This window comes from Gorilla gorilla, chromosome 3 (assembly GCF_029281585.2).
Source record: "Gorilla gorilla gorilla isolate KB3781 chromosome 3, NHGRI_mGorGor1-v2.1_pri, whole genome shotgun sequence".
Lineage (NCBI taxonomy): Eukaryota > Metazoa > Chordata > Mammalia > Primates > Hominidae > Gorilla > Gorilla gorilla.
The window spans coordinates 182,927,630-182,941,390 of record NC_073227.2 but is presented as its reverse complement, the minus strand read 5'-3'; the positions used below and the strand labels follow the sequence as shown (position 1 = coordinate 182,941,390).

The window sequence follows — 13,761 nt, the reverse complement described above, 5'->3', positions numbered from 1 at the left end:
TACCTAACCCGCCATGCGTGTCGGCCAACAATGTAAAATGGACAGTAAAATAGCAATGTTATTATCTAAGCAATTTACACAGGATATAAAAGCAAGTGTAGAGAAGATTATCATACGCAAACTAAAATGTTCATGAAAAGATAATTTATTGATGTATTGTATTGTTTAGCTTTGTTTTATTTTATAACTTGTAGAGAATTTATCAATAGCTTGAATGTGACCAAAAGCTAGTGATGGGAAGAACAATCAAACATTTAGAAGCCTAGGAATTTCAGCTAACCAATAACATTAATAAAATAATATTTAAAAATAACTGGGAAACTTTTACTTTGGATAAGTAATGAGTTTAAAAATATTAATTTTATTTTATGAATGAGTGAAGATTTCAAATTTGCAAAATACATAAATATGGAACAACTTGAAAAATCATATTGGCTCATCAGAAAAGTATGAAATAATAAGCCAAGTGGTATAGTTCAAAAACAAAAGTTATAGAGCTATAGGATATAAATAAATCAATAAGACACAAAGATGGAAAAATCACAGTGGTCCAGGGGCTACATGAGATTTTAAAATACAAACATACATATATTTACATATATGTGTGTATATATTTATATATACACATTCTTATAGGATAGCCATTGTTATTGTTAGGATAATTAGTTTTAAGACCATTAACTTATATATATGCAATGTGGAGCTTAATTTTCAGACATATGAGGAAGGCAGATAAGTATCAAAGCTTATGAATAAAAAGACGATAAACAGTATCTAACAAAAAACTAAAGATCTTGGCAATTTTAGATTTAAAAATAGTCTCTTGTTATGGGTTGAAAGAAAAATCTCTTATTTTTATATATTAGAGAACCATCACAACAGATCGTTGCTTCAGTTGAAAAGAATATGTTGGACTTAATTCTTTTACTGTAAGTGACATTAATATACTAAATTAAATTTACAGGCAAGAATTTGAAAATCTATGCTTTGTTTACCCAACTTGAACCCTATTTTTTGTGTCCAGTCTGCAATACGTTTTTTCTTCATTGCTTCTGCTTTTTATCCATTCAAATACTGCCACTACACCTGACAATTAGAACCATTACTCTAAATAGTCCCGTAACCTTACTTCTCTACCATCATACTTGAAATGACTGAGTTTTGCTGAAAAATAACATTATAACTTGGCACACTGGTACAATTGAAGATGTTTGGACTGTACCATTGGGAGTGATGCCATCTTAGTCCGTAGCCCATTATTTGTCTTCTTTATACTAAAAATGACCATTTTAGAATGTTGTTGCTGTTAACAAATGACTTGTCTTCCACAGGAGAGAGAAACTTACCACCTACTGCAAAGAAAGCATACAACATTAAGACTGAAAACATGCACTTTTAATCAGTCAGACCTATCTGACTTTAAGGCTCAAATCTGGCATCCACTTTCTTTGCAGTCCAAAAACTTAAAATTTGTGACCACCAGTTTATTCATTTGAAAATGGGAAAATAAAATTTTCATATTGGTATATTATTAAATTAAATAATACATGTAGACCACATAAAATGCTCATTAAGCAATAATATTATCACATTGTTATTATTGTACAAGAATATTGAGTCTACTGTCCAAGAATTTCCTCCACTTCTCATAATGCTGCTTACAATAATTGTCTTTATTTATAATCACTCTTAACTCCTTTCCTTTTGTGCAAAACTACCCTCTTTGTCTCTTCTCTTTCCAACTTATACTATATTGCTCCATAAATTGATTTCTTATAGCTGTTCTTGTTTGACTCACACTATATTCACCTAGACCAAGGTAGTGGCTTCCTGACTCCTGTTTTTTTCTTTTCTACCCTCCACAGACTCCTTAAAGCTAGTAAAGATCAGCTTCTACGGTCCCAATGACACATCCTAAACATATTGTGCAATGCTATTATCATCTCCCTAATTCTCTAACATCTTCTAACAATCATAATCATAATCTCTCCCCTTTGTCAGCATTAGATCAACCTGCTCATATATTCATACCTTTGCTTAAAATATCCTTTTACGCATCTGTTGTCCACATCCCTAATTTCTATGTAGTGCCAGACTTTTCTTCTTTAGAATGCTTTCTGGGACCCCTACTAGACAGAGTTAAGTTCCCTTCTTTTATCATAGTGGTATAATACTTTTGAGGTAGTATTTATTATTTCCCCCTTCGCCTTTGTCTAATTCAGGCAGCAGATTGACTCTGTGTCTTTTGCTCCGGGAAAGGAATATAAGCACTTGGAAATCTGAAAAAGCTTGCAATTATTCCAAACACCTAAGCTAGGGGAAATGAAATAATTCAAGGGATAAACAAAGTTTTTGGAGAAATTAGTTATGAAATGGATTTAAAACACATCTGTTGGAGCAGAGAGGTAGAGAGTTGAAGCAAATGAGTTTACGAGCATAGATAGAGTGCTTTGCATCCTGATTTTTTTTAACTATCCAAGGAACTTGAGTGATCATGTGACTAGCAACCAGAATTGTATCAGTGGTGAACCCTGTGTTCTGAACCTGAAGACAGTGTATTTACTTCTTATGTTTTGCTATTTTGAAAACGCTGCTAACATTGGTGTAAGTCCTCAAAAGAGAAAAAAAAGCTTTAAAAATGACTGATATAATATTTTTAAACTTTCTCATGGAAGCATAGTGCTTTGCATATGGTAATAAGTTGATTCTTAGAAAATAAGGTTCTCTTTTATTTCCAATGCAAAAGCTTGTTGAAGAAATTAATGAACTAATCAGTATTTTAATTCAACCATAGAGGGGTTTGGGGAAGAAAACATTGTTAATCATTGACTCTGTTTAGATTTATGCCAAAGCTAAGAATTTAGTTTTGCTGGTTTATACTGGTTTATAAGAGCTGGCTGCCCACATGTCTTCTTAAATTCAGATGTGATGTCTTGTTTGTAGCTGCAAATCAGACACTGTGGGAGTATTTTACAACACAGAAACCAGAGAATGCTACAAACACAGTGCCTTTTGTTACGCACTAATCACTACATCACTGATTATGACTCAAGGCCAGAAAAACTCAGGAATTTAAAGGATCTTTCCCCAAAACTGATGTTAAGGCAACTATTATAAATATGGCTCTTAAAAAATCTGACATTGTTTCTAATGCATTAGATATGAAGAAAATGTGGAGTAAAAATAACCAGCCACACATCAAAAATTATTAATTTGAGGGAAAAATGAGACATCATTTAGTCCAGCACTCTGTAGAAATCCTGAATTTTTCACTTTTTCCTTACTGGATGTCAGAGAGGCTGAGGGAAGCCATACCTGGGACTCACTCTCACCCCTGCTTTAATCAGAATGGTGACACTTTTGATTATTTTGTGTATTGGGCTTTTGCACTAGATTTTTTTCTAAGCTATAATTTCCAAGTTTAAACTATGTACACACACACACACACACACACACACACACACGTGCCTACCTACATCTGCTAGAGTGGTAGTTAAGATTATGATTGAGTGTATTGTTCCAGTAATTTAGTTCACTGGCAACATTTAAAGTCACTTCCAGTTATGTGCATTCCACAAAAAAATTCATAAAAATAAATATTACTCAATTGAAAATCCCAGCTTACTTTTTAGATATAGACAAACTGATTCTAAAGTTTATATGGAAAAGCAAAAGATTAGATGATCTGACAGAATATTGAAGGAGAAGAAGACAGGCCTATTGAGCTATCTGACTTCAATATGTACTTTAAAGCTGCAGTAGTCAAGACAGTATGGTGCTGGAGAAAGGAAAGACAAAAAAAGAGTGATGGAACAGAGTAGAGAGCCCAGAAACAGACCCACACCATTAGAGTTAACTGATCTCTGACAAAAAAAAAAAAAAAAAAAGCAAAGCTAATTAAATGAAGAAAGGGTATTCTTGTCAACAAATGGTGCTGAAGCACTGGATATCCATATTTAAAAAAGAGAAAGAAAGGAAAGAAAGAGAGAGAGCAACAGAGGGAGGGAGGGAAGGAGGGAGGAAGGAAGTAAGGAAGGAAGACAAATCTAGTCACAGACCTTATGTAATTCAAAAAAAATTCAGCTTGAATCACAAATTTAAATGCAATATGCACAACTATAAAACTCCTAGATGATCTCTATGGAGGACATCTAAGAGGCTGAGTTTGGTGAAGACATTTTAGTTACAATAACAAAGGATAATAAGTGAAAGGAAAAATTGATGAGTTGGACTTAATTATAATTAAAAATTTGTCTGCAAAAACCACTGTCATGAGATTGAGAAGACATGCTACAGATTGGGAGAAAATATTTGCAAAGACACATCCGATAACAGACTGGTACACAAAATATACAAATTCTTAAACTTCGCAATAAAAATGGATAAATACTAAAATCAACATCTCACTGAAGATGATTTGCAAATGGTAAACAAACATATGAAAATACGCTCAATCAATCTTATGTTATGATTATGGAATTGCAAATTAAAACTTCAAGATACCACAACTACCTAATTGAATGGTAAAAATCCAAAACATTGCAGACACTAACTACGGATGAGGATATAGAACAACGAAAAACTCTCATTCATTGCTGGTGGGAATGCAAAATGGAACAGTCACTTTGGAAGACAGTTTGGCAGTTTTTTATAAAACTAAATATGACCTTGCCAACCGATCTATAGTAACAATAGTATATTTTAATATTCACCCAAATGAACAGAAACTCTATGTCTTACACAAAAACCTGTACATAAATATTTATAGCAACTCACTTTATTTACAATGCCAAACCTGAGAAGCAACTAAGATGCCCTTCAGTAGGTGAATGGATAAATAAACCATGGTAATCCATACAATCGGATATTTTCCAGCAGTTAAGAGAAATGAGCTATGAAGCCAAACATAGACAAGGAGGAATCTTAAATCCATATCATTAAATGAAATAAGTCCACGATAAAAGCCTACATATTGTATAATTCCAACTTTATGATATTCTAGAGAAGGCAAAACTATTTTAGAGCCATTAAATATATCAGCAATTGCTGAGGGTTCAGGGTAAAAGATGGAGGGATTGACTTGAGCTCATAATGGTCTGGAAAAATTGATTCGTGGATATTAACGATGTACCACACTAGGTACTAGTGTGTTAATGGTGTTAATGTTAGGGTGTTAATGGTAGGGAAGGTTGTGTGTTTCTGTGGGAAGGGAATATATGGGAACTCTGTACTTTCCATTCAGTTTGGCTGTGAACATTATATTGCTCTAAAAAACAGTCTCTTAATTTAAAAAAGTAAATATCAATGTATTACACTTTATCATAAAGAAAAAATACATTTCTTCTGAAGAAATTAAATGCATTTTTGCATTTTAATGCTTAATATATTTGGAAAATCTAATTCTTCTTCATGAAAATAATAGTTTTAATGACCAATATTTACTTTTTAAATTAATACACTATTTGGTTTCAATTTTACTCTAATAAAGGAAAAAACTAAGTATATTGTAAAAAGATAATTTACTAGCATTGATTTTAAAGTTAAAACTTAAAAAATATAATATTCCTTTTCTAGCAGCCATTTATTTTTATAATTATAACAGAAATTACTATATCTTCATTAAAAAATATATTAACCATATTGCTGGACTGACTTTAACAATAAACATTATAGTCTGAAGTTTGGCTGGACAAATCTACCCTTCTATTACAATGCTTGACCTTCACTTAAAAAATTGTAATATGCTGTTTAATTTTTTAAATCATTGCAAAAATGCCTTTCTCATTTGAGAATATCTATCTGCTATTTTAAATTTTAATAAGAAATAAGATATTTTTTAAGTGTTGGGTTTATTCCAAAGCCTGAAATATTTTAAGTCTCCCAGATGATTTAGCATATGCCTTTTCTCTCATTGCATAGATTTATATAAAATAAAATACTATTTTTATTTATGTTAATTGATTTATTTTCTTATTTATTATCTAGATCAACATGGTTTATAGAGGACAGTGGCAGCTAACTATTTAGCAAAAAAATCACTTTTTTCTGAGTGTCACTCAAATAATTTACTGAATTAAAACACTTTAGAACAAATATTTTGTTTCTAATGTTCACAAATCTTAGTTATCTAAAAGAAGACCTTAAATATCATAAATTCACATATGGTCTATGTGTCTTTCTGTCTCTGTATCTACCAATCTATTTATAATGTTAAAGTAGTTCTAAGGGAAACAGTGAAATTTCTTTGGCTTCTAACCAACTTATCATCTAAATAAGTCCTTTCACTTTTAGCCAAAGTGTATAATGATAAGTACTACTGTAATTTTTCAATGGGATGGAGATATTAAGATAATAGGAGAAATCACCGCTTTAGATAGAACTTAGAAAGGAAAAAATTAATAATTAGAAAATCCTTTGTGGAATTTGTTATCAAGTTTACACATTGAGGTTGGAAAGAGTGTTGAGATTGTATCACACTCTGTTCTGCTTTCAGAATTATCACACTTCAGTTGAGAACATCAAATAAGAAATAACTGTTGCCATATTAGGTACTGATCTCAAATCACTTAACTTCTTGAAATGACACATCAAAAATTATGTCTCCTAGCAAACATTCATTAACATGAAACAGAAACTATAATTTGGATGGATGCAAATTACCTGGATCTCTGGCTTTTTTCTACTTATTATTTTCATACTGGCCTCTTGTAAAAAAAAAAAAACAAAAAAACAAAAAAAAAACCTTCTTCTGTTGCAGAATTACATGAAGAAGCTTGCAGAACCAATGGATTGTCTAAAATAAGGGAGAAAAGAAGGGTTCAAACTCACTGAACTACAGATTATGTGACCGTTGAAAAGGATGGTCGTTCAGTAGTGGCACACTGGGCAAACTTTTAGTCAGGCAGCCTTTTTTGACCGACTTTGCAAAGTGGCAGCAGGAAACACACATCCCAATTATTACAGGTCATGAAAAGATTATACTGTGCTCAATCTTCTGTGGGCATTCCAGTATTTACTTGAACTGCCCCTTGCCATGAAGTTTGTGAGGTTCAAATGCATTTTGTTAGAATTTACAGTGTGCAACAGGAAATTGTATTTTTTATGTAATAGTTTCACAATTTTTCCATTTGTGGGAAACAAAACATCACCAAAATATTATACTTAATTCTAAATCAAAATATTTAATTGTGTAATGTAATTTTGAATTTTTCCTTCTTCCTTTTTTACTTTTTGCAGCTGAAGTAAATTCTTATACAGTGAATGTCCATAAAAATTTTAAGAGTATATTTTGAGAACACACATGCTGCAACACTCCCCTAAATGCATTTCCAATGCTTATAATAATAATAAGAGCTGTAGAGGGCAGTTATCTATTTAATTCAATGATTCTAAGTCAATATGTTCTATGTACCAAATCTGTAATAAATGATAATTCTTAATAACAGTAATGAATACATTTGTTAAGCGGATACTCTATGCCAGGAATTTTCAGTGCATTATTCTACTTAATATTCTTAACAACCACATGATATTATTATTAATGTAATTATTATTATCTTCATTTTATATATTCATGGAAGTAACAGTTACTGAGTTCCTACTATGTTCTAGTTAAATGAGAAAACTGAAGCTCAGTGATTTTAAGTAACTTGCCTAAAAATCATACATGTAGTCAAAATACAAATAGAGGATTCTGATTTTAAAACCCAAATTGTAAAAACCTATTGAAAGTAATGGCAAAAACCACAATTACTTTTGCACCATATTAGCATGAAACAAAAAGTGAATCAGAATCTTAGAAGAGTAATTTAGAAAGTCAAAGTCAAAATTCTTTTGCATTTTGTATAGCCGAGGCTATTTCTAGAGTATGTAAATATTATTTAAATTAAGAAGTATATGATTGTTCAAGGCAGGTGAACTATAAATAATAGATATTATAGAGAAAACTTACTAAATATACTCACCATACGTTAGCTTTCATTAGAACTGCGTTTTGCTGAGCATTATTACATTAAAGGATTTTTTGGATGAGAGCAAATCCAAAGATAAATTGCTGGATACCTCTTATTTTACGACTAGAACCCAATAAGGCCCAAAGGGATTGCAGCCTGGTTGAGGTCACACCAGAGTGGAACAGAAAAGCAAAGACTCAAATTCTGTTCTATGACCAAAATCTGTTGTTCTTTTTAACCAATAATTGTGAACATAATACTTATATTTTGTACTTTAACATAAAACATTTTTATGAGATAATGAACACCTCAAATAACTTGATGCTTTAAATACAACAATATATTAATATTCCATAATAATAGTTAAAGGCAGCTAACTTCAAAATCTTGTTCTTCCCTCCCTCTTTTATTATTGTTTTAAATCCTGCTTCTGTCTCTATTCCATGCCCTGTATATCCTTTTATCAGCCATTAGACTCTTAACTCATTCTTTAAACACAACCTCAGTTATTTGTATTACATGGTACATTGTTTGTGAGGTCTTACATGATCTCAATCTCCTTTGTGCCCTTAAATGTCCTCCTAAATCTTAGCCTCTCTACTTAAGCATGTTCAAGTCCTATCTTATGCTTTTTGTAAGCCACTTGAAGAGTGAAGTGTCAATGATTATTCTTTTTATTTATCATATACCAACCAATATACCACCTTGCTCATAAGAATAATTGTATATTATTAAAATTAAAGTTTATTTCCATTTAGATACACTCTATAAGTATCAGCCAATATATTAGATATACATATAGACAAGAATATAAATATAAATATATATTTTAAGATAATTTTATTCATTACTGAGAATCTGAAAATGCCATCTTAGAATAATAGGGAATGATTTTGCTTTATTGCTTGGTATGTTTAATCTTTTAATATTTTTATCTCTTTTTAAATTTGTGGAATTTTTCTAATATTCTGAAGGAATAAAAATTATAAGATATGAATTTGTTACATATATAATCCTTTTTTAGGAGCAAATGCTATTTGATAAAACTATAAGCTACCAGGATATAAGTTCTTGATTAAAATTCGTTTAGTGTGTTATCTGACTGAATGTACTTAGAAGAAATCTTTGACACGTTGATCAGATTAAATTGATTTAATCTCAGCTGAAACTTAAGTTCGGCATTAGTCATGGATAATTACTGTCAGAAAGGGTATGTTCTAGCTATTCATTTACATAATATGAGCTTTCTTTGGATTGCATATGAATTAATTAAATTTCGTTTAATTGTAGCAGCTACATGCAACACACAGCTTCTAGCTAGTGTAAAATAGTTCATTAACTTCTACAAAATAGAAAATATCCTAATATAAATCTCTGAACTAAAGTAGAGGCTTTAAGAGAAAGGATTTAAGAGAAAATATGGGAAATATTGTGACCAACCTATATATACTAGATATGACATGTTATAGGAGAGCATTCCCCTAAAAACTGGAAAATTGCACTGATTCATAAAGCTACCTCAATTTGTGACTAAAATGTAAAATGATCAGACTCTTAAAACATTAGCTCATTCTTCAATACTAAAATAAACAAAACACTCTCTTGAAAAATCTTAACTCATCATTTGATGGAAAAAATATGACATAAAATTATACAAAATATAAATATGAGAGTCAAATTTCTCTATTATAATGGCAGCCCCATATAGACTCATTGAATTAAGAATTTGCTTAATTAAAAACTGGCATAAGGATGGGGAAATATTTTTCTGTTTTGAAATCAGTATTTTTATACTTTACATTAAAGTATTTTTCTACTTTATTTTATAGTAATAGTTGATATAATTTTGGATTTTCTTTCAGTACATTAATTTTTTTTAAAAGTTTAGATAAATTAAATTTAACAGAGTTTATTTGCACAAAGAACAATTCAGGAATCTGGCAGCCCTCAGGACCAAAAGAGATTCAGAAGGCTCCATCTAGCAATGAGCTATTATAGGCCAAACATAGAAGCAAAGTAAATAAATGACCTGCTTGGCTACCACGAGGCATCTATGTTATTTGGGCATGGTTGGAAGAAGCATTTGCCTTTTTGAAACTGATCTGATAAACTGGTTTCCTGTGATTGGCTGAAACCTGGTTATTTGTTATAACAATATATTCTTAAAAATCAGTTTTGGCTTGTTTACTTACTAATAAGTTAGGGTACAGTTTCCCACTTAGGAACTCAAAATACAGAGACAGCTTCAAACTAATGGACTCCTGCTTATTTAATTTAGCATAATGAACATTAAAAAGCAATCATGTAAAAATAGCAAAACTTGCCCAGTACCATATCAACCTTGCTAATCAACTATATTCATTTTTAAATTTCTTTTCCTAGTATCTTCCAAATAATTGCATGATTTTATAAGGTTTTGATGATAGCATTAATTTCTCATCTTTTTCCACTTAAGAGCATTTTAAAATTATTCACCTGGTCTTTCTCTTAGTATTATATATTTTAATTATAAGTTAGGATTTCAGTAAGTCAGTGCCCTAAAGTTTGATCCTGGAAGCAGAAATATCACCATCACCTGGGAACTTGTTAGAAATATAAGTCTTGGATTAGACTTGAGATCCACTGAATCAGAAACTCTGGGGTGAGGTGGAGAAAAAATTTGTATATTAACAACTTCTCTGGGTGATTGTAAGCATGCCAAAATTCAAGAACTACTGCATTACATAAATTTTCCAAAATTGATTTTTTGCTAAGTTTTTTAAATGTTAATTTCAGGGGTACATATACAGGTTTGTTACATAAGTAAATGTGTGTCATGAGAGTTTATTATACAGATTATTTCATCACTCAGGTATTAAAATATTTCAGTAAGTTATCAATATTTAAAATAACATTGGAGATACATCAGAAATATCTTTTCAATAAATTGTTTTTCCACCTATTTGTTTTAAATTTCATGGAATGCTTCATCAATAATTATAATATTTTATCAGAGTCAAATAGTTTGAAATTTTTTACAAGTAGATTTGTTCTAATTTTCACTGCTATCAGAAATATAAATTAGTTTTTAAAAAATATGCCATTGGTGCTGTTGATCTTTTTGTGTAATTTTAATTTTGCTAATTTAAATTCCATTTGAGAATTCATGCATAAATATGAAAATAAAATTAATGTATGAACTTCCTTTACAAAATAACAAAATTGATTACTTAAATACATTTCTATTCACATATTTATGTCCTTTTGAAAACCAATTTTTGAAGAGCTGTTAATAGTAAGTAACAGAAGGAGTTTTATATGTGCCAATTGCAACCCTTTAATCTTGATAAAACTATGAGGATACACTATTGTTATCCCTATTTTACAGGTGAGGAAACTGAGTTACACGTGAGTTACAGATGTGTTAGGTAGTCACCTAGGGCCCTAAAGCTTGCAACTAGGGATTTAAACTCTGAATCAGAATCCATGTTCTTAATTATTATGATGCCATTATGTAGAGATGGTTTAAACAAACAGCTGAGAATATTAATACATACTAACTACTCAAAAAATTACTGTAACTTATGCTTGTAACCTTTCAAATATTTCTTTTTTGCAATACATAAGTGTCATTGATGCTAAATATATATACACATGTATGTGTGTATACATGTGTATACATATCTATGTGTATGTATGTGCATATGTATATTCAATTTACTGCCATTTTTCATTTTCTAAAATTCCCAAAGCTAAATCTGCCTAGAAAAGCATAAGGAATTGAAGTTGCTAATTTCAGCCTTAGTACAAGACTGGTGGATTCACTCAAACTTTTCTGATGCAAATTGAGTTTATTAGACTAAATAAGTAACAAGAAAATATAATTCTTCATGATTTGTTGATTTAGTCATGATATGCATCAGTGATTGTCAGGTGGCAAAGGTCAAAACAAGAAAGGATCATGTATCAAAGTTTTCAAGAGACAGTTATTTTCCACTCCTGTCTCCTTAACATTTTCTGCCTTGTATGCATACATTACTTTCTCCTATCTACAATTCTGTTACTGTAAAAGCTAACATTTATGAAATATCTATCATGTGCCAAGGATGTGCTTTCTGTGGATTATCACATGTAATAGTTTGAACAACTGTAGAGATGGTCCATACTATTATTCCCATATTACAGATGGGACAACTTGGCACAAGGAAGGAATTTATCCAAAACATAAAGCTAGTAAGTGGTCAAGCCAGGATTTGGTCTCAGGCAGTTTATTTAGCTTTACAGACCTTGTCATTAAGCACTACACTTCTCTGGGGAGGGAGAAGAGAGCTCAAGTAGAGGAGAGGAAGAAGGGAAGAATACTGAAAGCATTTTGAGAAAGTTCATGTGCAGTTATTTATATAAGCATGTCCACCACTGAAAATTGAGCCCTGAATACACTATACTATACTTTTCTTAGAACACTTGTTTTCCACTTAATACTCTGAAATATATATATATTATTTGGACAAATGAACCAAACGATTTTCAATTTTTTTTTAATTCTTCAGGATTTATGATTCAGGATGGCCCTTTTGGATCTTGTGAAAATAAGTACTGCGGTTTGGGAAGACACTGTGTTACCAGCAGAGAGACAGGGCAAGCAGAATGTGCCTGTATGGACCTTTGCAAACGTCACTACAAACCTGTTTGTGGATCTGATGGAGAATTCTATGAAAACCACTGTGAAGTGCACAGAGCTGCTTGCCTGAAAAAACAAAAGATTACCATTGTTCACAATGAAGACTGCTTCTTTAAAGGTAAATGAAGGGTGAACCTTAAGTGTCACCCCACTCTATTTCTTTTCTTTCTCAACTAATGCCTTTAAACTCTAGCAATTTTATATCAGCAAGGGTCTAAAAAGGAAAAGAAACACAAAATAGCCTAAGTGCTCCACTAAGTAGCAGTGTGTGGAAATTTACATGGAAACAATTCTGATATTCAGTTATGAGAATAAAGCTGGCCAAAATATGACTCAAAATTTAATATGGCTTTCAGCATTGCGCCATATGGCTTCCCAATCATGGATTATCTTAGGGACACAGGGCGGCCAATTCAGTCTACAGGCCAAATTCACCCAGTAAAAAGCACCTGGAGTGGAATTGAGGGACTAGTGAGTGCCAAGCTATGCTGTGATAACATTTCATTCCTTCCTGATTAAAAACGATGGTTTCAGTCTGTACCACATAATTCAAATTATAAGCAACCAGTAGTTGCCCACTGAAATAACTAGAAGAACTCATGCTAAATCTCATTAGTGAATCAGAGATAACCATAGTTAAACTTTTTTTTAAAGTACTGGTATTCACTTTCATGCATTTAAAAATCATTGGTTTATAGAAAAGTACTGAATTTGTAATTCCATACATTATTTTTACATGCCACATAAATAAATCATTGAACAGTTTTAACATCATTCAGTTTTTATACATTTATTTGTTGTTTACTTGTTCATGCTGTTGGAAATATTTTCTCGTTTATAGTCATGACTCGGTCTGAAATTCTAGAGTTAAATGTGTAGAACTTCCATCAATAATTAATCTGATTTCTAATCTTTGGTCAGTGCCAAGTCCCAGTTTCTCAGAATATTTCTGAAACGCGTTTACACTTAAAAACCTGTTTAATATTTTTACTCCTAGCTTAAATTTATGGCTGAAAAACAATTTTATTACACTCCACTCATCCACCTATTAAGGTAAATTGAATAATTAAAAATTATTCTTTTTCAAACTTTCTCTAACACAATATTATTTCCAACGTGATTTAAAAATGACATGTAGAGCATTTCAGA

At 31.2% G+C, this 13,761-nt stretch overlaps 1 protein-coding gene across 4 annotated transcripts in view; it reads left to right on the top strand.

Annotated features, from left to right (window-relative positions):
* FSTL5 (follistatin like 5) overlaps window positions 1–13,761 on the top strand; it is an 807,335-nt gene that overhangs the window by 267,616 nt on the left and 525,958 nt on the right. For all 4 annotated transcript variants that reach the window (XM_055384072.2, XM_055384069.2, XM_019026097.4 and 1 more), the window contains one exon: window positions 12,482–12,730. In XM_055384072.2, coding sequence (XP_055240047.1) covers window positions 12,482–12,730 — 249 coding nt within the window. The remainder of the gene's footprint in view (window positions 1–12,481; window positions 12,731–13,761) is intronic.